The sequence below is a fragment of the Grammomys surdaster genome, unplaced genomic scaffold (assembly GCF_004785775.1).
Source record: "Grammomys surdaster isolate TR1022 unplaced genomic scaffold, NIH_TR_1.0 65, whole genome shotgun sequence".
In the NCBI taxonomy this organism is placed as follows: domain Eukaryota; kingdom Metazoa; phylum Chordata; class Mammalia; order Rodentia; family Muridae; genus Grammomys; species Grammomys surdaster.
In genome coordinates, this window is record NW_021604567.1 from 19,438,423 (window position 1) to 19,464,264 (window position 25,842).

The 25,842-nt window shown below is 41.4% G+C and overlaps 1 protein-coding gene across 1 annotated transcript in view; it reads left to right on the top strand.

Annotated features, from left to right (window-relative positions):
- Tm9sf2 (transmembrane 9 superfamily member 2) overlaps positions 1-20,832 on the top strand; it is a 50,807-nt gene extending 29,975 nt beyond the window's left edge. Inside the window, exons 6-17 of the mRNA XM_028771797.1 lie at positions 268-392; positions 1,920-2,031; positions 3,087-3,166; positions 4,129-4,237; positions 6,054-6,186; positions 7,644-7,763; positions 9,946-10,003; positions 11,829-11,988; positions 13,162-13,313; positions 14,392-14,503; positions 15,618-15,789; positions 20,143-20,832. Of these exons, the coding sequence (XP_028627630.1) occupies positions 268-392; positions 1,920-2,031; positions 3,087-3,166; positions 4,129-4,237; positions 6,054-6,186; positions 7,644-7,763; positions 9,946-10,003; positions 11,829-11,988; positions 13,162-13,313; positions 14,392-14,503; positions 15,618-15,789; positions 20,143-20,210 (1,401 nt within the window). The 3' untranslated portion in view covers positions 20,211-20,832. The remainder of the gene's footprint in view (positions 1-267; positions 393-1,919; positions 2,032-3,086; positions 3,167-4,128; positions 4,238-6,053; positions 6,187-7,643; positions 7,764-9,945; positions 10,004-11,828; positions 11,989-13,161; positions 13,314-14,391; positions 14,504-15,617; positions 15,790-20,142) is intronic.
- Positions 20,833-25,842: the final 5,010 nt, after the last annotated feature.

Sequence of the window (25,842 nt, forward strand, 5' to 3'; positions counted from 1 at the left end):
TTTTTTAGCATATTTTAAGTAAAAGCTAGAAAATATTAGTTACTTAATCTTTTAAGCAGATATTTATTAATTTTAGGTAAAAATTAAAACCTTAACATTAATTTTGGCTTATCAGGACTTCAGCCTTAAAACTGAGCATTGTAATGGGGAACAATTAAGATTCCATCTGAATCCAAGCTTCTGTTTGTTACCAGAGCTGTTTGTGAGACACTGCTGGATTGTCCTGTAGCCAGTGTTGTGTCTTTAACTGTAAGTTCTGCTTCACAGTCAGAATTCCATGAGAGAGACACTTTCTACATCTTCAATCATGTTGACATCAAGATATATTATCATGTTGTTGAAACTGGGTCGATGGGAGCAAGACTAGTGGCTGCTAAACTTGAACCCAAAAGGTAAATATATACAGTAGGTTTAAAAACCAACACAAGCAAACAAAACCCTGCTGCAGCCAGGCGTGATGGCTCACACTTAATCCTAGCACTTGGGGAGGGTAAGGCAGGAAGATTGCAGTGAGTTCAAGGCTGGCCTAGATTACATTGTGAGTACCAAGCTAGCCTGCGCTAAAGAGTGAGATTGTGTGCCTCAACAACTCCCAATAAACAAATATATATAAAACTTAGTTCCAAAGAGTAAATGTATTTTGAGATTATGTAGCTTATTACTTAATCATTATTATGACATCTGCAGATTAACTACAGTGAAAACTCCTGTCAGTGTGTGAAGCTTGTTTGGTTTTGTTGTTGTTGTTGTTGTTGTTTTATAGGGTGCTCAGAGAAACAGTAGTAGTTATTTTTCTGTAAAGGGAAGCGGTCACATTGACATACCTTTCCTCATTTTGCTTTGTTTTCCATTCAGGAATTTTCACAGCCTTTGGTTTGTTGTAGGCACAATGTCTCCTTGGAGTAGAAAGAACATCTTTTCAGTGACAGGCTGCTTTGCCGCTCAGAGGCCCTCGTGGCTGTTGATCCTGTCATTTTAAAGTCTCTTCGCCAGTTTGTAAAGGAGTCTGTATAGCTTGTTGGGGTGTTCTCTTGAAAATACCTGTTTTGAGCCAGACCTGGTGGAGCCTGCTGTTTCCAGCAATCAGGGCGCAGAGACAGGCAGATCTCTGAGTTCCAGGACAGCCTGGTCATTCTCAGGACAACCATAACACAGAGAACCCCTGTTGTGAGAGAGAGTGGGGAGGGAGAGGAAGGAGGCAGACAGAACAAGAATGAACCTGTTTGGGTTGTGGGTTGTATTTTTTCCATGACTTTTTTGCCACTGAATTAGCCATGTTACATTTCACATTATTGATAGTAAAGAAATACATGACATACTAAGATGACAAATTAAACTCCCTCTGTCGTCTTTGCTTTCATAAGATTGGCTAGGTGCAGTGGTTATGCCTGTAGTCCCAGCAGGAGGGTCACTTGAGTCCAGACATGAAGACCAGCATAAACATCGTGGCGAGAACCTATCTTAGAAGAGGAGTGGGCTTCAGTGTTCTTTTAAATGCAGCGGTTCAGATTTTTTTGTTTGTTTGTTTGTTTATAGTTGAGTTTGTAACTAAACACATTATTTCTGTGAAAGTGTGACATGAGCAACAAAGTGTGACATGAGGACCAGGGAGAAGGCTCTGCTGTAAATATGTTTTCCAAGTAAATCCCAGTTCAATCCTCCTATCCCACAGTAGAAGGAGAGGCCTGTCCCCCAAGTGTCTCACAGTCTCTACACATGTACACGCCGTGGCACACGTGCATGCGCATGCACACACACACACAGTCAGATTTGAGACAACTGTTGTAGTGTGGTATGAATGATGTCATTTTTAATGTTTAGCTGTATTGTGAAATACAGAGAAAATTTATGACCTGTATTTTACCCCATTTTCTAAACTGAACTTTTTTATTATCTTGCCAAAATGTTTCTTCCCACAGCTTCAAACATACCCATATAGATAAACCAGACTGCTCCGGACCCCCCATGGATATAAGTAACAAGGCTTCTGGGGAGATCAAAATTGCCTATACTTATTCTATTAGTTTTGAGGTGAGTTTGTTTTTAATCTTTAGTATAATTCACACATTGAATTTAAACAAGTGGCACTTAACCTAATTAAAAATACTAATGATCAAGCCCATCAAGTAGATAAGCGTTTAATGAGCTGCTTTTTAGAATAGCCTGTCAGTGTACCAGGCAACATAATCATTCCTAAAACTAAGTCGCAGTCTAAATGAAAAAACTGCATCAGTTGAAGAATTGTGCTTTGTGTGTGTTACACCGAGAGATACATATAAGACAAGCTGCAGGAATAGGCATAGCCGGTGATGTGAGATGTCAGACACGCCAGAAGCTGTGGGAATCACCACCACTGATGCAGTCAGCGTGAGGGTATCCATTTAAATGGAGAGTTTCATGTTGGGTTTCTTATAATATTAAACATTTTTTATCAGTGGAGAAGTTGGCTAGGAAAGAAAACATGATCATCAGAAGTGTGGGGCGTGTCCCATCTCTGCTTTAAAAGTTTTATCTTGACTAGCTTATATCGTGGTGATGTTTAATGTTCCCATGTGTAGTATTTAGTTTTCAAGACCAGCACAGTAAACAGTATGCATCTTTAGGTAAGACCCCCCATATACGTGCCATTTACCAGATGTTCACTGTATCTGGATTTTTACTGTGGTCTTATTGGTCATCCCATGGGTGCAATGTAAAGAAAAACTCATTCTGTTTGGTTATTTTCTCAAGAAATTAAATATAGCTCTAAATTTTGATATTCAAAATCTACTTGTACTAGCTATAATTGAGAGCTGAGTTTTTAAAAACCACAAACATGTAAGTGTTGCTGTAACTGTTGTCAGGCCTCTTGGGTTTGGGTTTTTTTGTTGTTGTCGTTGTTTGTTGTTTTGTTTTTAATTTACTACTTAGTTTCATTCTGATTTGCACTAGAATAAATCTGAAACTACCTCATTCTCACTAGTGGTTTAGGTACTACTGTTAAAATTAGAGGTGTTGACTGAATAGGAGAGTGAACTACTGAAAAGAATTTTCAGGTTCTTGATGTACTTTGTCAGAAGGTGCTCAGTTTCTCTCTTCCCCTCCAGGAAGAGAAGAACATCAGATGGGCGTCTAGATGGGACTATATTCTGGAGTCTATGCCTCACACCCATATTCAGTGGTTTAGGTAAGAGTACGGTTTGTGTGCCTTCGGCTTTCCGCTTGCTCTGCTCCTTGTCCCTGTGAGCATTTCAACTCCCTCTAGCCCTGTTCAGTGTGTTCAGTAGCCAAGACCAGAGTTCAGATCCTAATTAAGCCAGTGGTTCTTAGTCTTCCTAATGCAGCGTCCTTTAATAAAATTCTTCATGTTGTGGTGACACCCCCAGCTATAAAATTATATTTGTTGCTACTTCATAGCTGTAATTTTGCTACTGTTATAAATTGTAATGTAAATGTTTTTAGAGATGAGGGCTTGTCAAAGGGGTCACGACCACAGGTTGAGAATCCATGTTTTAAGCCCATGAGGTGTTTGTCTGGGCAGGCCATCTATTTCTAAGTTTGTTTCTTAATCTAGAAATACTTTGCTCATGGGAGGGATGATGAAAGACTTAGAGATCATGGGATAAAGCAGCTGAGGATATTCCTGGCTGGTGTTCCTGTCAGATTGTTCAGGAAACTGCCGTTATTCTCTCCAGAGCTCAGTGACTGTGCTGTCTCTCTCCTTTTCCTACTTTTCTGACTCCCTTTTTGAGATTCACTAATCGACTGTAAATTTGCCCATCAGTAAGTGTCTTGAAGGTCCAAGCCAGTCCTTTGTTGCCGTGCTTGTATATATTGGAGTGACTTGGAAACAGTTAACTGAGTCATGTTCATCACACAAAAGTCATTCTGATTCTATACTAAACAACTGTAGAGGCTATGGATATGTAGTTTAATGGAAAGGGGCTTGCCTGGGGTGGGCCTCAAATCAATCTGCAGTACCACATGTGCACATAAATAATAATAATAACTGAGCACAGTGACTAGTGTTCATGAGTGCTGGAGCTAAAGGTATGGCCCCTACCCGGCCCTGTTTAGCTGTTTTAACAGATTTTTGATGATGCTCTGTGACTAAGCTGCAATTCCATCATGATGTGCTTATTCCCACAGCATAATGAATTCCTTGGTTATTGTCCTCTTCTTATCTGGAATGGTAGCTATGATTATGTTACGCACACTACATAAAGATATTGCCAGATATAACCAGATGGACTCTACGGTGAGTAGAAACATCTCATTTAGTCTTTAGACACCTCAGAGATTTCAGATGTGAGAGCTTTTCTAAGATAGAAAAACAGAAAATCCATAGATAAATAAATAAAATGAAGTCTGTACTTAATTGAACTGAGAAAGACTTTTGTCATGAACAAAAACACTTGGCCACAAATAGATCTATAGTGGAGCAATTTTTGTAGAGATTAACTTAGTAAGTGGCAACAGTTCAGAGAAAGATGAAGTAGAAATTGGCAAGGAAACCCTTTCTGTGTGTACCAAGTCTAAACGGAGGGCTTAACGGATATGAACGTGGACAAAACATGGTATTAGGATAAAGTAGATGCTCATCTGAAAAGAAGTTAGCTGGGCAAAGGACATAAGAAAACAAATATGAGTCCATAACAAAACATGAGGTAGCTCATCTAATAAATTGTTTAGTGTGCTATGTGTGCCTGACAAACCGAGTTCAGGTGTCAACCCAATTCGGAAGAACAGGACCATTCCGGAAAGCTGTCTTCTGACCTCCAAATGGTCACACTAATAATACAATTCTTCTAATTAGAAAATCCATCTGATGTCATTCCCAATAAAGAGAGTACACATTACAGTTGTTTATTCATTTGGCTTTATCCCTGTGTGGGGTGATTGAAAGAGTGTGCACACTTTGGATGGCCAGTGGGAATGCAGGCAGTGGACAATTTAAGTACAAGGCCTCCTTCCACGTTGTAAATACCTGGACCCAGCATTTCGTTTTTTGAATTAAACTGGGCACAATGGATTTTATTGTTTGTTTGTTTTTTTCAAACAGTAGACATGTTATATTTGCTTAGAAATTATATAATTATAAGCAGTTAAAAGGTGGCTGATTTAAAAAATTATGAAATATCCACATAGTAGAATACAAAATATTTATTAACAATAAGCCAACTCTGAATACAGAGTGAAAAGAAGCTTCAAAATGATATTAGAATAAAAAAGCCAAGTTGAAAGGTGTATGTAGGTGTGTGCATGACCACGCAGAAAGTGTTGCAGATCTCCCCAGGATGGAGGGGAGTGGACAGGTACATCCAGGGGGTGTTCAGGATGTAGACAAAACTTACTGGTCAGTTAGTTGTAGAGAATATAAGAGCCAGAGATGGTTGGTGAGTGACCCAGGGTTCTGGCCCAGCCACTCAGTTTTGCTTACAACAATCTTTTCGTATTGAGGATCAGCTAAATGGGAACCAGGGCAGAAGCAGGCCTATTAGTGTAACCAGACAGGGACCAAGTAAGATGTTAGGAATTGACAACGAAAGGGAGGGAAATGTAGGTCTTGTGGCCATGATACAGTGTGAAGCATGGCAGAAGGATGACTCGAGGTTTTGGAGACTGAGTAGTTGGGAGGTGGAGTTTTCATCTACTAGAGGAGACTTGGGAGACTGAGGATTCACAGAGTTCTGTTTATTACATCTATTAAAACAACCATGTAGAGTTAGTGATGTAGTATATCCGTGTATGGCAGGTGCAGTTTGGACTGGCAGTACAAACAAGCTTACTACCACAGTTCAGAGGAATCCTGTTGTCTGTGTAAAGTTTCTCCATGCTGTTTTGTCTAGACAGTGCTGAGGATCTTACGGAGGGAGGGCCTTGTGTGTGGTAGGCAGTTTTCTGATGACTGTAGGCTTCAGTACATAACATTCCTTTAGAAACAATTCTAGAAAGCTGTCTAATACTCCATGCTCACATTAACATAAGTTTGAAAAAATATGTAGCAACATATTTAAAGGTAAACAAAAATGTTACCCTGTGACATGTTGAACTGAGTTTTTTTCTTTTTGTAGGAGGATGCCCAGGAAGAATTTGGCTGGAAACTAGTTCATGGGGATATATTCCGTCCTCCAAGAAAGGGGATGCTGCTGTCTGTCTTTCTAGGATCTGGAACACAGATTTTAATTATGACTTTTGTAACTCTGTGTAAGTTTTAAAATGAAGATTAAGAAAATATTTTTTCTAATAGTTTTTGGAAATGAGTTTTCCTTTGTGAAGTAGCTTTGCTAAAAAACCCTTTTGACTCTCAAATTCTGTGTGCTTTGACACTGAGAGCATAGGATGCAGGTTAGATTCAGCCAGAGGCTGACTGGGTATCTTCCTTCATGCAGCACCCAATAGGCCAAGCCTTTGTAGTGCTGGAACTGGACTACAGAGATGCAGGGTCTAGAGCCAGTGCCACTCAGTTTGGCTGCTCAACTCCTGAGGAAAAAGCAGTCAGCTAAGAGTCCATGTTAGCTGTAGCCTCCAGGGTAGAAAGGATAAGGAACTAAAGGTGAGACAGGAAGTTTCTGTAGTGTTTTCTCATGTAGAAGATGTGGGAAGTAAGTAAGACTTATTTTTCTAGCAATGTTCCATAACTACAGGGTCTCTTTGAGCCACCTGAGAATCCTGAGATTTTATTGCATAAAGTTTTATCAGTGAAACAGATCTTTAGAGGAACTGGTCACTCTGAGACTCCTCCCTGGGGCTGCATTGACTCCAGTTTCTTTCCCTATTCTTTTCTGTAAGTGAAACTGTTTATGAATAAACTTTCTGTATTATGTATATATTTTTAAACCATGGTTTTTCCTGTTTGGTCCAGCTACTGGTGAAAAGTAGCAAGTGTCGTTACTGAGAAAATCCACAGAAGATCTCAAGTTTTTCTAGGAAACATACGCTCTTGTTAGGATACAGGTCAAATATTTAATAGAGTATGTCATCTTTTGTTTAGCTTTAGTTTTTTGAGACAGGGAGACTCTGTATCCTGAGCTAGCTTGGAACCCTAGTATGTAGACCAGGCTGCCCTCAAACTCATAGTGGTTTCCCTGCTCCTCCTCCCTAGTGCTGGGACACAGTGTGAGCCACTGTGAACAGTGCTGGAATTACTGTCTGTTAGTAAGATTATTGCATAATTTTATAACAGGAATAACTTATTTCTAAATGCCTGGCATCTGAGTAAGTTTGAAAGCCACAATTCATACCTTTAGGCTTTACACTCAGGTTGCTAGGCTTGTTCTGAAGACCAAGTAGTACTTGCTGGTATTATTTTAATGTGAGGGATATAACAACTTTGTTAGGTAGGGATAGGGTCTATAAGAATATTAGACTAAAGCAGGAAGGTAGGCCTGGAGAATAAGCCCCTGAATGGGCCAGAGGCTTATTTAGCATGATGTTACCAGAGAACCAAATGGACTCAGCCCAGAGTTAGCACTTAAGGTAGAGTTCTGCTTTAGCATTTTATCAGGAACTACCTAGATACAGAATGTTGTAGCCTCCCTCCAGAGATTCCCAAGAGCGTTTACTTTGTGCAGGATCGTGTTCATGTAATATGAAGTATTCTATCATTTCACAAAAAGGAAGCCAAGTAATAACATTTAAAACTCTGGGTGCTTACTCCTTAGTTTTTGCATGTCTGGGATTCTTGTCCCCTGCCAATCGAGGAGCCCTGATGACATGTGCTGTGGTCTTGTGGGTGCTACTGGGCACACCTGCTGGCTATGTTGCTGCCAGATTCTACAAGTGTAAGTAAAAGCCATAGTGATTGGAATTGAGTCTGTCACCATTGTGGTTCTGAATCTGGGTGGGGGAGGGGCACAAATAGGCACTCCCTGGATAGCTGTCACAGAGGTTTCTAGAGACAAGCCTGAAGAGTGGCTTCTTTGTTATGTGGGCGACTGTTCTAGATTTATCTCCAGATGCTTTGACAGTAGCATAAGTGGTTGTGATGCTGCTCATCTGCTGTCCTCTTCCCCTTTTTCTTGTAAAGCTTCAGCCTGTGGGGTTAAGCAAAGCAGCATGTCAGTTTAACATTCGTAAACTAAACAAAGATGCCACTGTGTGGGGATCCCTGAAGGAAGTAATGCTTCATGTCATTCACTGATGTGTCTTCTACTCTTTTGTTGTTGTTGGTTTTTTTTTAAGATTTATTTATTTGTTTTATGTATGTGAGTACACTGTTGTTCTCTTCAGACACACCAGAAGAGGGCTTTGGATCCTATTACTAATGGTTGTGAGCCTCCATGTGGTTTCTGGGAATTGAACTCAGAACCTCTGGAAGAGCAATCGGTGCTCTTAACTGCTGAGCCATCTCTCCAGCCCTGTGTCTTCCACTCTTACTCTTCAAAAGTAAAGCAGAGTTAGAGAGTACAGGGTTAGAGTCACAGGTGTGGTTGGTGGCTAGGACTTAGTGTGACAAGGTCAGACAATAGCAGTTGGCCTTGCTTAGGAATGCTGAAGGCCTGTGATCTGCTGATAGGAACAATAATTACAGTGAAACACTGGAAAGTTGCCAGGTGACCTTAAGGTAGGGGTTGGGAGATCTCAGACTGAAGTAGGAATATTGGCTAGACTTGATTCCCTGTCGGGCCCTGTTTGTGGTGGTGGTTGGAGTTCAGGGTTCTGTCCCAAGTTCTTTCTTACTCTTCTTATTGTGCTCTTTCCTGAAGTACATGGGATCTGGGTAGCCATATGTATTTTAACTTGAGCTCTTCCTGTCATATCAGCCTTATTTTCAGCCACAGAGACTTTCATTCGGTTCCTCAAGTGACTGCTCATTTATACTTCTCTCTCCACTCATTTCTCCCTCCTAGACCTTCTCCTACTGATGTCTCTCCATCCCTCACAAGTCCTGGCAGCAGGTCGGGCACCACATTGAGCAGTTAAGAACATTACTAGAAGGTGGCATCATATGGCCCCAGCAGAAGACCTCTTTGTTTTAAAAAAGGAATTTTTTTTTCTTTCTGTAAATCAGAGTGCAGTATCTTGCTGTTGGGTTGCTAGTACTTTAAAAATGTTTTGAAGAGCTGCTAGAGAGGTGACTTAGTGGCTAAGATCACTTTGTTCCTCTTTTAGAGGACCTGAGTTCTGTTCCCAGCACCCTCAGGGTGGCTCACAAACACCTGTAACTCCTGTTCCAGGGGATCCAACATGTTTTGATTTCCTCTGGTACTAGGCATGAACATAGTGCACATACATATGTGTAAGTAAGACCCTTACATACATAAAATAAACTTGAAAAAAAAACCAAAATGCTTTGAATTTTGGAATTATGTTGTTTATTAAAATCAACAGTAAATTCAGTCTACAAAAACGTATGTTTATAACTTTATTTACATTCATTTAGTTCTGTCATTTTCTTTTAGAGTAAGTAGCATGTGTACTTGATTATAAATGATAGTAAAACTCCTTTCAAATCAAAACACTTGTCAGCCAGTTTCACGTCTGACTCTAAGCAGGGATCAGAGAAGAAATGTCACTTTTTACCCTGCACAGCTCATGATTTGATAATTTTTAAATGGAAGAAAAACAAGAGAGGAGCAGAGGAAAGTAAAATTGTACAAGCACATGTGTCTGTCAGAGAGCTGTAGCCTGATGTCACACACTTGTCTCCCCACCTCAGCAGAGAGCACAGTGTTGGAGACCCTGAAGGCTCACACTACTGTGGGGATTTGTTGAAGTCAGGCTCAAGGCTTGTGGAACAGGTTCTGAAGCTGATGAGAGTGAACAGCAGCCACCTCTGTGGTCTCCATGCCCGGCACAGCCATCGGTGTTGACACAGGGGTTTATGTTGGACCAGACCTGGGTGGCTTAGCCTTTAATAGTGGACCTGCCCATGCACCGTCTGCCTAACAAACATCTGGATTGTGACACTTGGTTTCCTTTAAAGAAAAATCTGTGCTTACACCTTTTTTTTTCCTTCCTTAGCCTTTGGGGGTGAGAAGTGGAAAACAAATGTTTTATTGACATCATTTCTTTGTCCTGGGTAAGTGAATTTCTTAATAATTCTTAATGATCATCTCTTATTCCCCCAACCATTTTAGTCCTTTACATCTCTAAGTCAGGTACCTAAGAAAACATTAATTTTTGAAAAGGGTTAGCATGAATATTAGTAAACATATGCTAAATGTACATATGGGAAATCATGTAAGTGTTAGTAAGTTTTAGTAGTATGTGAGGGAGAAAAGCTTAGCTAGCACCCCCCAGCAAACCGTCTTTCTGTCTCTGTCATAGTTGTTCTCGAATGTTGCCGCCGTAAAAGGTTGCATTAAGCTTTTGATCTGTTCACAGGCTCCTCCCTGAAAGATGGCCAGGCAGGCCAGATGTATTGCCAGTATTTTGGTATATTCAGTTATGTATAGTAACATGTCCCAAAACTTAACAAATACCACAAATCAAAGCACCCTTGGCTTTCTTGAGAAGTGCTTCTGATCTCATCTAGTATCTTGCGTAATCTTTGAATTTCTGGTAGATAGGAACTGGTCACTGTACAATCAGTTGCAATGAAGAACACACAGTGTCATTCTGACAGACAGGGGCTGTTCTCTGGCAGGCCAAAAATAAAAGTGTGCTAATAGCATCTTCATAGACCTGCGGAAACAAATGACCCCTTTGTAACCTTAAGTGACCTGCTTACCAAGACTGTCTTGTCATTCTCCTTCAGGATCTTGCCTTTCAATCATCTTGAATCTCTGACATCTCCTGTTGTTCCAGCTGATGTGTTCTGTGCAGATGACTCTTTTGCCTAGGCGTATACTTAGCTCTCTTAGCTCGTAAAAAGAGCTTCCCATGAGTATCTTCCCTGCTAGTGAATATTTTTTCCATCCCCAGCAAAAGTGCTTGAGAAAACAGTCTACACTCCTGTTCTCATTTGCCCTGCACACATTTGGAGAGTAAACTGATGTCATTGATACTGTTTCTCATTGGTTTGCTGAAATTTACAGTGACATTCCTGTGTTCAGATCTAGAAACCATTATCAGGGTTGTTGGTGTCTTCCTTTCTGGTCATCACACCCCCATCCTGCACAGCCCTGCTCTGGCCATTTCTCACAGCCCTCCTCAGATTCATCAAGGGTGTGGCTTGCTGCAACTGCTCAGAGCTTTTTTTCTGTGATGGGCACATCCATATATATGCTACATATTGCATGTGAGGATGTAGCATAGATTCCCATTTGATCCCCAGCATAGAAAAACAGTGTAAAGTATGTATTTTATGAGTAATAGCCTGGTTCTAAACAATATATTTGGAAGCTTTGAGCAGTAGTGGAGTGGCAGTATCATAGGAAGTGCTGTTTATCCGAGGCATGGGTTGTTGCTAATTGAGAAGTGTACTCAGAGCCTTGGTGGAAGTATAACTGCACACATTTAAATGTTTAAATTCAGTAAAAGCACAAGGGGAGCACAATGCTTAGCTAGGAATTAGTGACTAGAGTATAGAAATAACGGAAAAAACATGCAGCCCAAATGAACAGTGAGTAGGGGGCCTCGCCAGCACGCACAGAAGTGATAGCAGAGCCAGCAAGTGCCAGATGCTCACTGCAGTTGTCCATAGAAATGCAGGTTACAACAGCTCTAACTGTGATGGAAGTGTGTGGAGAGAAAGGCAGCTCTCAGCAGCTGCTGGCTGGAGTTTAAATTGGACAAAGCAGCCGAAAAAGCAGTTTTGTAGTTTGTAGTAAAGTTTTAAATTATGTGTGACCTGTGACTTAGAAATTCTACCTCCTTTTTTATTCTCTACCTAAGTCGCTAATGCTGTAACACAAATCATAGGGCACTGTCCTGCTTCATTTGTGTTTGACTCTGTCTTTCAGGATTGTGTTTGCTGACTTCTTTATCATGAATCTAATCCTCTGGGGAGAAGGCTCTTCAGCAGCCATTCCTTTTGGCACCCTGGTTGCCATCTTGGCCCTCTGGTTCTGCATATCTGTGCCTTTGACATTTATTGGTGCATACTTTGGCTTTAAGAAGAATGTAAGTTGGGGCTGGAGAGATGGCTCAGCGGTTAAGAGTACTGACTGCTCTTCCAGAGGTCCTGAGTTCAAATCCCGGCAACCACATGGTGGCTCACAACCATCCATAATGAGATTGGATGCCCTCTTCTGGTGTGTCCAAAGACAGCGACAGTGTACTCATAAATAAAATAAATAAATAAATCTTTAAAAAAAAAAAAAGAAGAATGTAAGTTTATAGGTGCTAACTTATTTCGGTGGGGTTTAGCTGAGTAAAAGTATTCTGCCTTAAAAGATGCCTTAAAAATGTCATGAGGTATAAACTTACTCTTAAGATCTGGGCTTCACAGCTTAAGGTCCCTCAAAAGCTACAGCGTTCAAGATCCATGTAGTTAAAATACTTGCATCCCAGGACTAGTTCTGTGTCCAAGGCTTCTACAGATTTGACATTCCCCTAGATACTGTGTTGTTTACCAAATCTGTTGTCCCTGATTTTTCCCAACCCTACTTACCATGAGGTTATTTCTGGAAACCCTTTGGTCCTTCTTGTTTATTGTAAATTTTACTTTGATAAATTTCATTAATTAAAGACACGTTGAGTTAAAAAAAAAAAAAAAGATCTGGGAATGTTGGGTTTTTAAAAACAGGTTCTCCATATCCTGGTTTTCCACTTCCACCTCCAGAATTTTGAGGACAGGTATGCACCACCACACCTGGAATAGGTTTCCTTGGTTTTATTCTTTGTTTGCACTATTTCCTCCTTGTGTTTTTAAAGCAGTGAATTGGGGGGTGGTATTGAGTAAAGATATTCTTGCCCACTTACTCGTATAAAAAATAAATTGCAGGACCAACTAATATCTTTGAGTAAGTATATAACTAAAATTAAAATCCAGAGTTTGTCTTGTTAATGACACACTATATTCTATTTCTTGCTTTATATAAAACCATTAGTCGGTAGAGAAGTACTAGAAAAAGCTTTGACTTGTCCCAGAAGGCTGACCAAGTATTGTACCTGGCAATGTCTGACTTACTGTTTCCAATGATATATTTCAGTTTGATGACTTAAGTAACTAAACTTTCAGTGTCCAGTCTAGTTTATTATTAATATAGAAACTAAGAAAAAGAAAAAAACTGTGCCAAATATTTTTAACAGCTATTTAATTACAAATTCTTTTTTTCTCTCTTTTGGCTAAAGGCCATTGAACACCCAGTTCGAACAAATCAGATTCCTCGTCAGATTCCTGAGCAGTCATTCTACACAAAGCCTTTGCCTGGTATCATCATGGGAGGGATTTTGCCTTTTGGCTGCATCTTTATACAGCTTTTCTTCATCCTGAATAGCATTTGGTAAGCTGAGGGCAAAGTCCTCTCATCCTCACTACCATTGTATGTAGAGCCACTGCTGAGTTTTGTAGGTTACAGTTGGAAATCGTTCTCTAATAACAAAACATGAGGTCGTCTCTCTGGGAAAAGTAATGATAACAGCAAGCACTCGTTGGAGGCTTTATTTCTTCTTGTTAATTCTTTTGCAACTTTCAGGATTCTGTCCTCATCTTCCAGAGAAGAAAATGAGTTTTTGGAGGTTGAGTGATTATATCAGCCCAAGTCTTCCCTAGCCCATATTCTTACATAATTGTACTGCTGCAGAGAGAAGCAGCTGACAGCCCATGGGAGGAGGTTAGAGGTTGGAAAGAAGGCTGATTTCCATGACCTGGAAGGTTTATACAATCACCCAGAACCTGCATTCACTTTTTCTCATTCCTCTGGAAAAGTCTTTTTTTGAAGTAGTGCTTCTCTGTGTATCTCTGGCTGGCCTGGAACTTGCTCTGTAAACCAGGCTAGGCTTGAACTCATAGAGTGTCTCTGCCTCCCAAGTGGCGAGAGTAAAAGTTACGTGCCACCACACCGTGAAGAATTATTGTAGTTTGAGTCTCTCTGTTGTATTGTGTTTAAGTAGGGGTAGTGCATTGTACTCACCTTTACTCATGTGGACATGTACTACACTTGTGCCAAGATCTGAGGTAGCATGAACTTGGAATAAATTTGAGATTTATAAACGGTTAGAATATTTTTCTTCCCTAGCTATGGGATTTTCCCAATTCTAAAACCTTATGTGCTAATGTGATTTCTTTCCTAGTTTAACTGTCTTTCCATTGTGTTTTTATCAAACACTTCTGACTCATTAGTAGGTGAACATAGTTGCTACATTTTCTGAATAGTGGTTTCAGGGTCTAACTGAACAGGAGGCTAAAATGTGACTGCATTGCTGCCATATTCTTCTTGTCTCAGCCCTCTTCATAAAATTACCTTGTTTGATTTGTTGAAAGAAAAAAGAAACCTTCCTAGTTGAAAATAGAATGAACAATATGTCATTTTTTTGTGTCAAAATATTTATATCATTGTGTCCTGACACGTTTGATTACAGGTCACACCAGATGTATTACATGTTTGGCTTCCTGTTTCTGGTGTTTATCATTTTGGTTATTACATGTTCGGAAGCAACTATACTTCTTTGCTATTTTCACCTATGTGCGGAGGTACGTGTTAGCAGTATTCAATGTTAATTTATAGGTAGTATTATACCTTTGCCATATTTCAGCTTGAATATTGTTGAGATAATTTTTCTATGTATATGTCTATTATCAAAGAAATTGACCTCTATTCACAAATCAAAAGTTTTTAAAGATTATTAGTGAAGACGTTAAAATGTTAATTTCCCAAAAATATTATACTGTGCTGAATTTTCACTGCTGATTTTTATTACTGATTTGAAATTAATATTCTTATAGATGTTTCTAGGTTCTATAATAATTGGTAAGAATAGATAGTTGGGGACTGGAGAGTGGCTTAGTGGGATGTTGCGTCCTCTTCTGTCCTCCTTAGACACCAGCACATAGGTGGTACAGGTTCAGGCAGGCAGGCACGCGTGCGCACACACACACACACACACACACACACACACACACACACACGTGCACACGCACGTGCACACACACGTGCACACGCGCACATGCGCACACACACACACAAATAAATAGAGATAAACAGAGTTCATTGAAAAGAGTCAATGATCGAATTGTAATGAGTTATAGTTTATGGCAACAACACAATGATAACATCGCTGTATCAGAGATAGAATGATTGCTAAGGTTCTAGCATGTCCAGTCTTTTGTGCTAAAACCACTTTATGTAAAAAGCAAGAATAGCTGTGTCTTAACCACCTACCTTGTTGAAATTATATGAGTCGTAATTGAAAGTAAATCTCAGCCAGGCCTTGATAGAAAATTGCTGTCATGTAGAGTTGACTGAACTTTAATAAAATGAATATTAATTTTGAACCATCAAAGCGTTTTGTACATTGTTCTTCCTTCAGAATTATAACCTTTCAAATATTGTTTGCTTCTTTGTTAGTCATAAACTATTGAATATTTTCTCACAGATGTTTAGCCAGATTTTAGGTAGCTATACAAGAAATACAAGTGAGCCTCTTAGCGCCCCTAATGAAGTGGGAATATGCACAGTCAGTCGGCCAGCTCTGGAGCTGTGGCAGACGTTAAGCTGGGGCTTGCAGTGAGTGCACGGCTTGGTGGCTGCTCGCCCGTGCTGTCTGACACTAAGCAGCAGTTCTTACTCTGTGTCCCTCTCCGCTAGGATTACCATTGGCAGTGGCGCTCCTTCCTCACCAGCGGCTTCACCGCCGTCTACTTCCTTGTGTATGCTGTCCACTACTTCTTTTCGAAACTGCAAATCACGGGAACAGCAAGCACAATCCTGTACTTTGGTTATACTATGATAATGGTTTTGATCTTCTTCCTTTTTACAGGTAAGACATAAATGATTTTCAATAAGTTTTTATAAATTTATTTCTCCCTTATGAATGTTTCTGCTACCTGCTACCCCTTTATTGAGTCATCAGTCCAGGTATAGTTGCAGCTTAGGAGAGTGAAATGCAAAAACAGAATCAAGGTCACACATCATCAGGACAGGCTTAGATCTGTATCTTGGTGCCCTGTGATAGTTTAGATCCCAGACCCTGGGTCTGCTCCATGACCTATAAACCAGCAGTGCTTTACGGATGCTCAAGTCCTTTCCTTTGTAGGGGGGCACGGGCCACACTCCAAATGCATCATGGGTTGTTGTTTTTTTTTTCCCAAATGAGCTGAGCCTATGTGTGCTTGAGAATTCCAAACTGACCATTTTTTATTTAAAGCCAATCTGTTTACACAACAGAAGTGAAGACCTCCGCAGAGGGGAGACCCTCACTCAAGTCTCAGAAAGTCACGACCACCCAGTAATCTGCTCTAGACACTGTGTACTGGAGCAATAGCGAGGTTTATTAGGGCATATGACAGCTAGCTGCCGGTCAATTCGTATGCCCATGCAGGAGCTGAATTGACCCCGACAGCCAGTTTGAGAGGGGTTTTTAAAGGGAAAAACACAAACCAAGGAATGGGGAGGGGGATGAGGGGTTGTTAGGGTGGTATAACATAAAAATAGTGGAACATTCCAAAGAAACCCAACCTACATGAGTCAGGATCAGGTGAAAACTCTCTGTACGCTTATCTTTATCAAGAATGTGGTCCTGCCCTGTCACTGTGGCCTTGCCCTGTCACTGCGATTCTCAGCTCGGTTCCCAGCTAGCTAACTTGCATTCTAGCCAGTTCCCGTAACTAGCCTGTCCACATTCTTGTTTCATGGCTTGGTTTCTCCATGTCTTTATAAAGAAAGCCTAAAGAATATTTTATATGTCTAAAAAGAATTCTATATACCCAGTATCTATAATTTTTCACTCTACAGAAGTAACTCCCTGTAATCTTAGGAAAGGTCCTTTTCAGAATGGGCGCTATGCTCCGTGCTCCCTAGGCTCCGGGGCGGTGATGAGTGCTTCTGTTGTCAACATTTGGTCTGTGACATGACGCCTGACCTCTCCCAAGCCTTTTACTGATTCAAAAGGTGATCTTGAGCCCTTCCACCAACACACAGCCCACACATAACCAGTCCTCAACACACGTGCAGCGTAAGGATGAATATAGTCACATTAATAACCTCCCAGATCTGTCCCAAATCTTTGTATATTTAGAAAATCTTGAGTACTTTTTTTGTATTACATTTAAAACAATGATGAAAACCAGATGAGACATTAAACAGAAAGAAGCCTCTCACAGGGGCCCTATGGGTCTTTGTATGTATGGGTCTGTACCCTACATATTGGGCATTTCCCAGAGTTTTTTCTTAAGTATTTCCTAAGGAAAGTAGTTTATTTGTTAAACAGGTTTACAATAGTTTCCAGTGTTCACACTGTGATGGGAGTGTTACAGTGCAATACATGCTCCTGTAGAGCAAAGTCCGAGTTTATGCTCACTCAGTGCAAGTGTAGTTTAAGCTTTTCCACTGGAGGACATTTCCATGCCCCCTGGTTTACAGTTTTAAAATAGATATACAAATTAAACATTTGCTGATTAATAATAAAGAACATTATTTTAAAATAATTGTTTGATGTATAATTTAACCATTTATTAAAGATTAAATAACTTGTAGAGACCAGAGAGATTGCTCTGTAGTTAAAAGCATGTATTGCTCTTTCAGAAAGACCTGAGTTTAGGTCCTAGAACCCACGTTTGGTCTCACAACCACCTGCAGTTGTAGTTCTAACTTCCCCGTATCATAGGGCATCTGTACATGCCCATGCACAAACACATGATTTTAAAAATAATAAAAATGGAATCTTTTTTTTCTTCTTTTTGATATTTTATTTATTTACATTTCAGATGCCGTCCCATTTCCCCTCCCTAGAAAACCCCATCCCATCCCCCCCCTCCTTTTTGCTTTTATAACCTTTTAATTACATACAAATATTAAGGTCAGTTCTAGGATGAGGAACTAGCAATACAATAGATGCAGATAGTCAAGGAACAAGCAAGGCAATAAACAAAGTTCCATAAACACTCCATGATCACTGTTTCTAAGGGCTTAACAGGATGACCAGAATACCTGAACCTACTTCCCTGTCCTAGCCCAAAGTCATTTTCATGTCTGAAGTCTACTTCCTTGTTCTAGCCTAAGATTTAGATTACTGTCTGAAATTACTTCTTTGTTCTAGTCTAATGTCTAAAAAAGCAAATTTGATTAATGATTAGATGCGCTTGGTCTAACATGCTGTACTTCTAAGATCCACTTATATGATATATGATGAGAAATAATGGTTAGAAAAGAATAAAGGTCTTTGTTTTTCACAATGAAATAACTGTTACATTAAAGGCACTGAATCTGCTGCAATCTGGAATCTGAGCTGGGTGTCTGAGGCAGAGTTCACTGTGGCGTGTGGCGTGGTGGTGTGTGTGACGCTGTGAGCGTGCTCTGTGTTGGAGGCTGGGGCTGTGAGCGTGCTCTGTTGGAGGCTGGGTGTGTGTGACGCTGTGAGCGTGTTCTGTGTTGGAGGCTGGGTGTGTGTGACGCTGTGAGCGTGCTCTGTGTTGGAGGCTGGGTGTGTGTGACGCTGTGAGCGTGCTCTGTGTTGGAGGCTGGGTGTGTGTGACGCTGTGAGCGTGCTCTGTGTTGGAGGCTGCGGCGAGTGTGGTCCAGCACAGATGAGTGCTGCTGGGACAGCTCAGACTCATGGAGTGCTGATCTTGAAGTCGTTGTTGCTCATTGCACATTACTGCTGCCATTTTTTTCATACTGCCACATTCAATTGCACGATTTTACGTAGCAGTGGTTCTCAACCTTCCTGGTGCTGTGACCCCTTAATACAGTCCCTCATGTTATAGTGGCCCTCAACCATAAAAGTATTTCATAGCTCCTTCATAACTAATTTTGCTCCTGTCATGAATCATAATGTAAATATCTGATATGTAGGCTATCTCATACCTGACCCAAAGGTTTACAACCACTGCCATATCGTCACATAAAGAGCTTTGTTTGTGGCTGGTGAAGTACCTCAGGGTAGAAACGCTTGGGCTCAAGCCTGACAGCCTAAGTCTTGTCCTCAGAACCAATGAGGAAGGAGAAAACTCACTCTGTTCTCTACACTAAACACCCCTATACATGGTCATAATAAAAAAGACCGTCTTAGGAAAAAAAGAAGGCTGTGTGCATCTGTGTGCATGCAAGAGAGAGGGGGGTGGGGAACGGAGGGAGGGGAGGGAGGGAGGGAGGGAGGGGGAGAGAGGAGAAAGAGGGGGGGAGAGCGAGCGACTGACTTATGTGTGCGCAGCTGAGTGGTACAGTAAATGCTTGCTTGCTAACTTGGGAGGCTGTGTTCAAGCCCACTTCCAACTACAAAAGAAACAGTGGGCTTAGAGATGTGGTTAACTTTGTCCACACACAGTGTTACAGCTGAGTGCTGTGCTGTACCCGACTGCCTGCCTCTCTGCTGGGTGTCTTTGTTCTTACCCTATGTACATCACTTGCATATATTGCAGACACTTCTGGGTTCTCTTACTACAACACATTGAATACTGCTAACTCCTAGCAACTATATTTTGAAATGTCCATCTAATTATCCTGTCAGTCTCTCTGGCAAAAAATGGTAGCAGTTCCATTTTGTGATTAAAACAAAATCTTAAATGAGAACCATGGTATGACATACTTTTTTTGGTTTTTCGAGACAGGATTTCTCTGTGTAGTCCTGGCTGTCCTGGAACTCACTCTGTAGACCAGGCTGGCCTCAAACTCAGAAATCCTCCTGCCTCTACCTCCCAAGTGCTGGGATTATAGGCATGCACCACCACTGCCCAGCTACTTTTCATTTTTAATTCAGTGATGCATGTAAGGGAAAAGAGCCAAGCAGTGGTGGCACATGCCTTTAATCCTAGCACTCAGGAGGGAGAGGTGGGCAGATCTCTGAGTTCAAGGCCAGTCTGAAAAGTGAGCTCCAAAATAGCCGGGGCTACACGGAAAAATCCTGTCTCAAAAAAAAAGGGTGTGGATAATATGTATTATGGAAAATTTGGATAATCTTGTAAGAAATTCTAAATGTTTTTTTTTTTGGGTAAGGAATTTAAGCGGTTTTATATTCTTCAAAACAGCTCACAGAGCTGTGTTATATTCCTGTCCCACAAGAGTTTAAAAGTTTTGTTCTTTTTTTAAAGAACTGGTCATTTTACATGTGGGCTTTTTGGTGTAAAGTAATGAACTTCTTTTGAAAGGGATTTATTTTGTTTTTTTTCTTTTCTAGGAACAATTGGCTTCTTTGCATGCTTTTGGTTTGTCACCAAAATATACAGTGTGGTGAAAGTTGACTGACTGAAGAAGCCTAGTGTGTCCAGTTAAAACACAAATAAACTAAATCTTCATCAACAAAGACCTGTTTTGTGACTACCTTGAGTTTTCTCAGACTTATTGGCCTAGTAATCCTTCAGAAACAACATACTTCCAAGTACACCTCTTCCCATGCACCTGTACCTACAAGATGTATTTCAACACTAAAGCATTTGTATTGTGATTGGATTAAGTATATATTCAGTTGTTCTCAGTGAAGAGCAAATTTAAATATTATGTGCATTTGTAAATACGATAGCTATAAACTTTTCAATACTTCTAATGGCAGATTAGAGGAGGCCATAATACTGGTGAAAGACTGGACAGTCGATTGTAAATAGGATTTTCTAGACTCGGTAGGTGGAAAGAATTATTTTTCTTTGAAGGAAATAACTTTTTATCATGGTAATTTTGAAGGATGATTCCTATGACATGTTCATTGGGGGGAATGTGGCTTTTAAAAATCTTGTATTGGTTGTAATTGTTCATATCTTCTTACTTTTCTGTGTTGACTTCATTGTTCCCATGGTATTGGCCTTTTAAACTATGTGCCTCTGAGTCTTTGAATTTATAAATTTGTTATCTTAATAAATATTGTAAAAATGTCTTCATTGTATCATTCCCTGCATATTGAAGAAAACTGTGAATACAAATGTGTTGACCACTATCCTATTTTATCAGATGATGTTGAGTACTGTGGAGACACACTTCCTGATTCCACTTAAGTGAAATTTTTCTTTTGGGCTTTGTCAGGTCGGAATTTTCACTCTGAAAGGATGGTAGAAATTGTAGTCCCGCCTGGTCAGATAAATGATGTGTTTAGAACTTAAATGCTGGCCTTATATTGTCACTATTAAAAATTTACATTGTAGACTTACTTTCCAAAGGGTAGTAATTTTTTAAGTCAGCAGGATATAGGGACATACCTTTGTAGTCCCTATAATTTGTAGGTGGAGGCTAAGGATGATGTTGGTCCCTCGTGACTGCACAGTGAGTTAGAGGCCAGCCTAGATTACAGACTCAGCCTGTCCTTGCACACAGTGTGGGTTAGTCAGGCTCCGTGATCTGTACATTAGCAGCTGTACTGAGACCCTGTCTCACAACCAAGCAGCCTGTTGGTTTTGAGGCTCAGTGAAGCTTTAGCGTATTTAAAAGTTCTCAGTTCTGCTCTCTCCTTTGCACTGTAACTGGTACTTTTGAATAGGCTGATTGACCGAACAGGGTCTGTCTGATTTGCAAGCTCTCCATTCAAAAGCCAGATTGATCTTATTGGTGCAAAGTTTCCTTCAGTTTTGCTACAGCGAACAATCAGGATTCAACACAGTTGACTAGCTGTTTTGGTCTGCCTTTGTTCTTTATAAACTAGCCACATCTCACACACACACACACACACACACACACACACACACACACACACACACACACACACTGGAGGGGAGAAGTGAAATATATTGGTCTAGTATCCTCTATCTAGGGTACTTGGGACCAGAATGTTTCAGATTTAATGCTTGCATCGCCTTTGTCCAGTTGAGACTCCTTAACCTCAAAGCCTCAAATCCAAAACTATATCAGTGTTGTAAAAGTTTGAAATTCTGAGTTGGAGGTTGGGGAAAGCTTAATGGTGGAGTGCTTACCCAACAGGCACTGAGGCCCTGGTTTAGGTTCCTAGCATCCTCCCACATAGACACACGCACATACACACACACACACATTAGGATTTTAGGTTTTCTGATTAGGAATGTTTAACTCCTAAAAATATTACAAGAAAATTTGAAGAACAAGACATGGCTCAGCAGTTAAAAACACACACTTTAACTTTTTAAGAGGTTTATATTTATCTGTATATGCACATGAGTGCAGGTGTCTGCAGAGGCCAGAGGAAGGATTGACAACAGGTGGTTGTGGATCTCTTGAAATATGTGCTGGGAAGCAAACTCTGGTCCTCTACAAGTAGAGGGTTGGTGATGCTGGAGAGCCGGTTCCATGGTAAAGAGCACTGGCTGCTCATCCAGGGGACCCAGGTTCAATTCCCAGCACCCACTGTCAGTAACTCCAGTTCCAGAGGACCTAGGATCTAACACCCTCACACAGACATACATGCAGTCAAAACACCAATGTACATAAAATAATGGGGGTGGGCAGGGCAGGCATGGTCGCTCATGCTTGTCCCAGCCCTTGGGGAATTGAGACAAAAGGATTCCTGTGAGTTCAAAGCCAGAATGTGAGGTTGTATCATAATTCTCTCTACCCTCCCCAAAGGCACAGAGGGAGCATTGTGAAGAGAAAATGGCAAGGAACTAATGAAGAGCAGTGGGGAAAGCCGACTGCAGGGGTGAGCTGCCATGAACTGAAGATCTGCTGAGGACCCAATGCTGATGACCGTGCTGGTGTACCCACAGTACGCATAGACCTTTCTGGGAGCCCCTGAAAGCTATCCTTCCTAAAAGCTTTTGTGAAGGGACCAGGCTTGTGTAAGGACCTGGGAACAGCTGAGTGAGGGGTGTTCCTGCTGGTATGCTTGATACATTCTTTTTTTCTCCCTAAGTCTTCTCTAAGGTAGCCATTTTGAATGGCTGTCCTAAGCATGAATCTTTGCAATCAGTCTTCATGCCCAACATTGCATAAAGGTTGTCAGCCTTTCAGGCTGTCTGCTGTTGCTGAGAGACTCTGCCCTGTCCCTCACTGTTTTCCTTCTGTGTTCAATGCTCTTCCTTGCTGTTTTCAAATATGCCTACTGTATTAGGGTTCTCTAGAGTCACAGAACTTATGTAGTGTCTCTATATATTAGGGGAATTTACTGTGATGACTTACAGTCTGTAGTCCAACTAACCCAACAATGGGAAGCTGTGAATGGGAAGCCCAAGGATCTAGTAGTTGGTTAGTTCCACGAGGCTAGTTGTTTCAGCTTCTCTTCTGTAGAAGTAGATTCCAATAGATGTGCTGGCAAGTAAATGCAAATAGGCAAGGAAGAGCAAACCTTCCTTCTTCCAATGCCCTTAAGTAGGTCTCCAGCAAAGGTTTGACCCAGATTAAAGGTGTGTACCACCACATCTGAATCTGGGACTTGTTTTGTCCCAGGCTGAACTCACAGATCTCCTTGCCTCGGTCTCCTGGGATTAAAGGATTGTACTACCTTGCTTGGGCCTAAACTTTTCATAGCCATGATGCCTCAAGATCTCCATGCCAAGATCCAGGTCAGAAACTTGTGTTGGATTCCAGCCTCAAGATCTGGATCACAAGTGAGCACTCCAATTCTGGATTGTATTCATTCCAGATGCAGTCAAGCTGACAACAGGAATAGCCATTACACCTACTTTTCTGCTTGGTTTGAAAACCAACACAAAAGCACTCTGAGCCACTCTTTCTCTTTTTTCCTCCTTCCCTCTGCGATCTCATCTTGTTACATCCTTAGCATTCTGATGAGAGTGCTGCCGAGGTCCCCAGTGCCCCCTCAGCCCCATCTGGGAATCCTTTTCAGCCTGTGCTTTGTTAAGTCTTACATACACTGCCCAGAATCCCAAAGAGATGCTGCAGACATGCCCTAGCCCTGCTTATGTCCTGATGACTGTGGTGTCTCAGAAACCGTATTTGCCTAATGGGTGTTGATGCTCTTCCCTTTCCATGTCTGTTCAACTCACCAATGTACTTGACCCAGGTTTACCCTTTAACCATTTCATTGATCTCCAACTGCAGCCACCAGCTTGTTGGACAGCCTGAATGGTCCTTATAGCCCTCAAGCTCAGCTTGTACACAGGTGGACTTCATCTCTCAGACCTGCCTCATCCATCTTCTCCATCTGCAGAGGGATCCCCTCTGCTACATCCCCTGAGCTGGAACTTCAGGGTGCCGGGACACCTCTCCCGTTAGTCAAAGAGGTCTGTGCCTTGAACCTAAACTTGGATCTGTTCTTAGCAACCCCTACCACTAGGGCCAGCATGGCATCTCCTAGGACATCTGCCGCCGGCTAGCCCATCACCTGATCTTCACATCACATCTGCCACAGGACAGACCTCAAGCATGTGCACCCTGTGCTACAGCTGACCTCGCTGACCTTGGTACCCCAGCCACACCACAATATGTGTGCTCATGATTTAGGAAATTAGAAAAAGCCTTCACCATAGTGTAACAAAACAGACTGGGTATTAACATTGTAAGAAACACAGAAGTATTTATGGATCTAGACCACTGTTCGGCTTCAATCCTGAGGATTTTTTCTGCTACACTGTTTTGTTTCTGGTTTGTGACCAGAAGAGAATCTAAAAGCATTTCACACACATCTGCTTCAGAGTTCATGCCAGGAACTTATGTTGCCCAGAGCACCCAGTGCTGAAGACCTGATCCCAGCTACTTGGGAGACTGAGACAAGAGGATGGAAAGACCTTCCTGGACTTCCAAAGTTCAAGGCAGCCTGAGCAACTTAGACTCTGACCCAAAATTAAAGGTTCAAAACGAAGGCTGTGGTAGGACTCAGTAGAGAGCTTAGTGTGCCTTACGCCCCAGGTTTAGTTTCCAATGCCTCTCCCCAAAAGTCTTGTTCTTGGATCTGAAAACAAACTAGCAATGGTTTAAATACAGATCTGTTTTGTTCAAATGTATTATTGGCTACAGCTGCCATAGTAGAATACCAGAAACTGGGTGTTAAGCAACAGAAAGTGGCCTTAAACAGCAGATTTCTTGACACTGGGAGCTAACAGTCCACAATCAATAGGCTGGGTTTTCTCAAGATCAGGCAAGATCAAGTACATTCATGTTGGTAGACAGCTTGGTTTTCTAGGCTCCTCTTGGTGGTGATCAACACTTCTGTTGTTTACATTGCTGAGGAATCAAACCTAGGGCCTCCAGCATGTTAGGCAATTACTCTTCCCGCTGGGCTACCCTCCAACCCCTGGTGATCACATTGCCTTTTTCTCTTAATGTGCATCCCTGATCATGCCAGTCCAAATTCCTTGTTAGAAAGACTCCATTCCAACTGGGTTAGGACCTGTGTGAAGTGATCTGACCTTAGTTATCTGCTTACCTGCCCTGTCTCAAAATATCCTCACAGTGGGATGTACTGGGATTTAAAGCTTCAGGGTAGACAGCTGGGAAAGCCTCTATTCAGTCCATCACAATACACTTCCTGTTTATATTGCTACATCTAAGAGGAATAATGTACTCTCTCCCTTCTCTTTTGTACTTGTATTTATCCTGTGAGCCAGTGTGCCACAGCACTGGTGAGGAGATCAGAGGACAACCTTTGGGAATTGGTTCTCTTTCCAACCATGGATTCGAGGATTGAACTGGAGTTGGGGATGGTTGTCAGCCACCAGGTCATTCAGATCACGAGGCTTCGAGAAGCAAGCATCTCTACCTGTTGGGCCGTCTCACCAGCCCTCTGTGTGTGGAGGGTTTTTTGCCAGCATCCTTTTAACACTCAAAACTGTTCCTTGAAGTAATGTCACAGCAGAACCCCACTCCCCACCCCCACCCCTTGGATCACTCCACAGTGGCATACAGCGACCAGTGCCTGAAGAAGCTTGATTTTGGATAGAAGGCGGGGCCTCTGGTCAAGCTGTCACACTGAGCAGAGCAGCCTGGTAGTGAACAAGACAACAGGATAGTTTCTAAACTGACAATG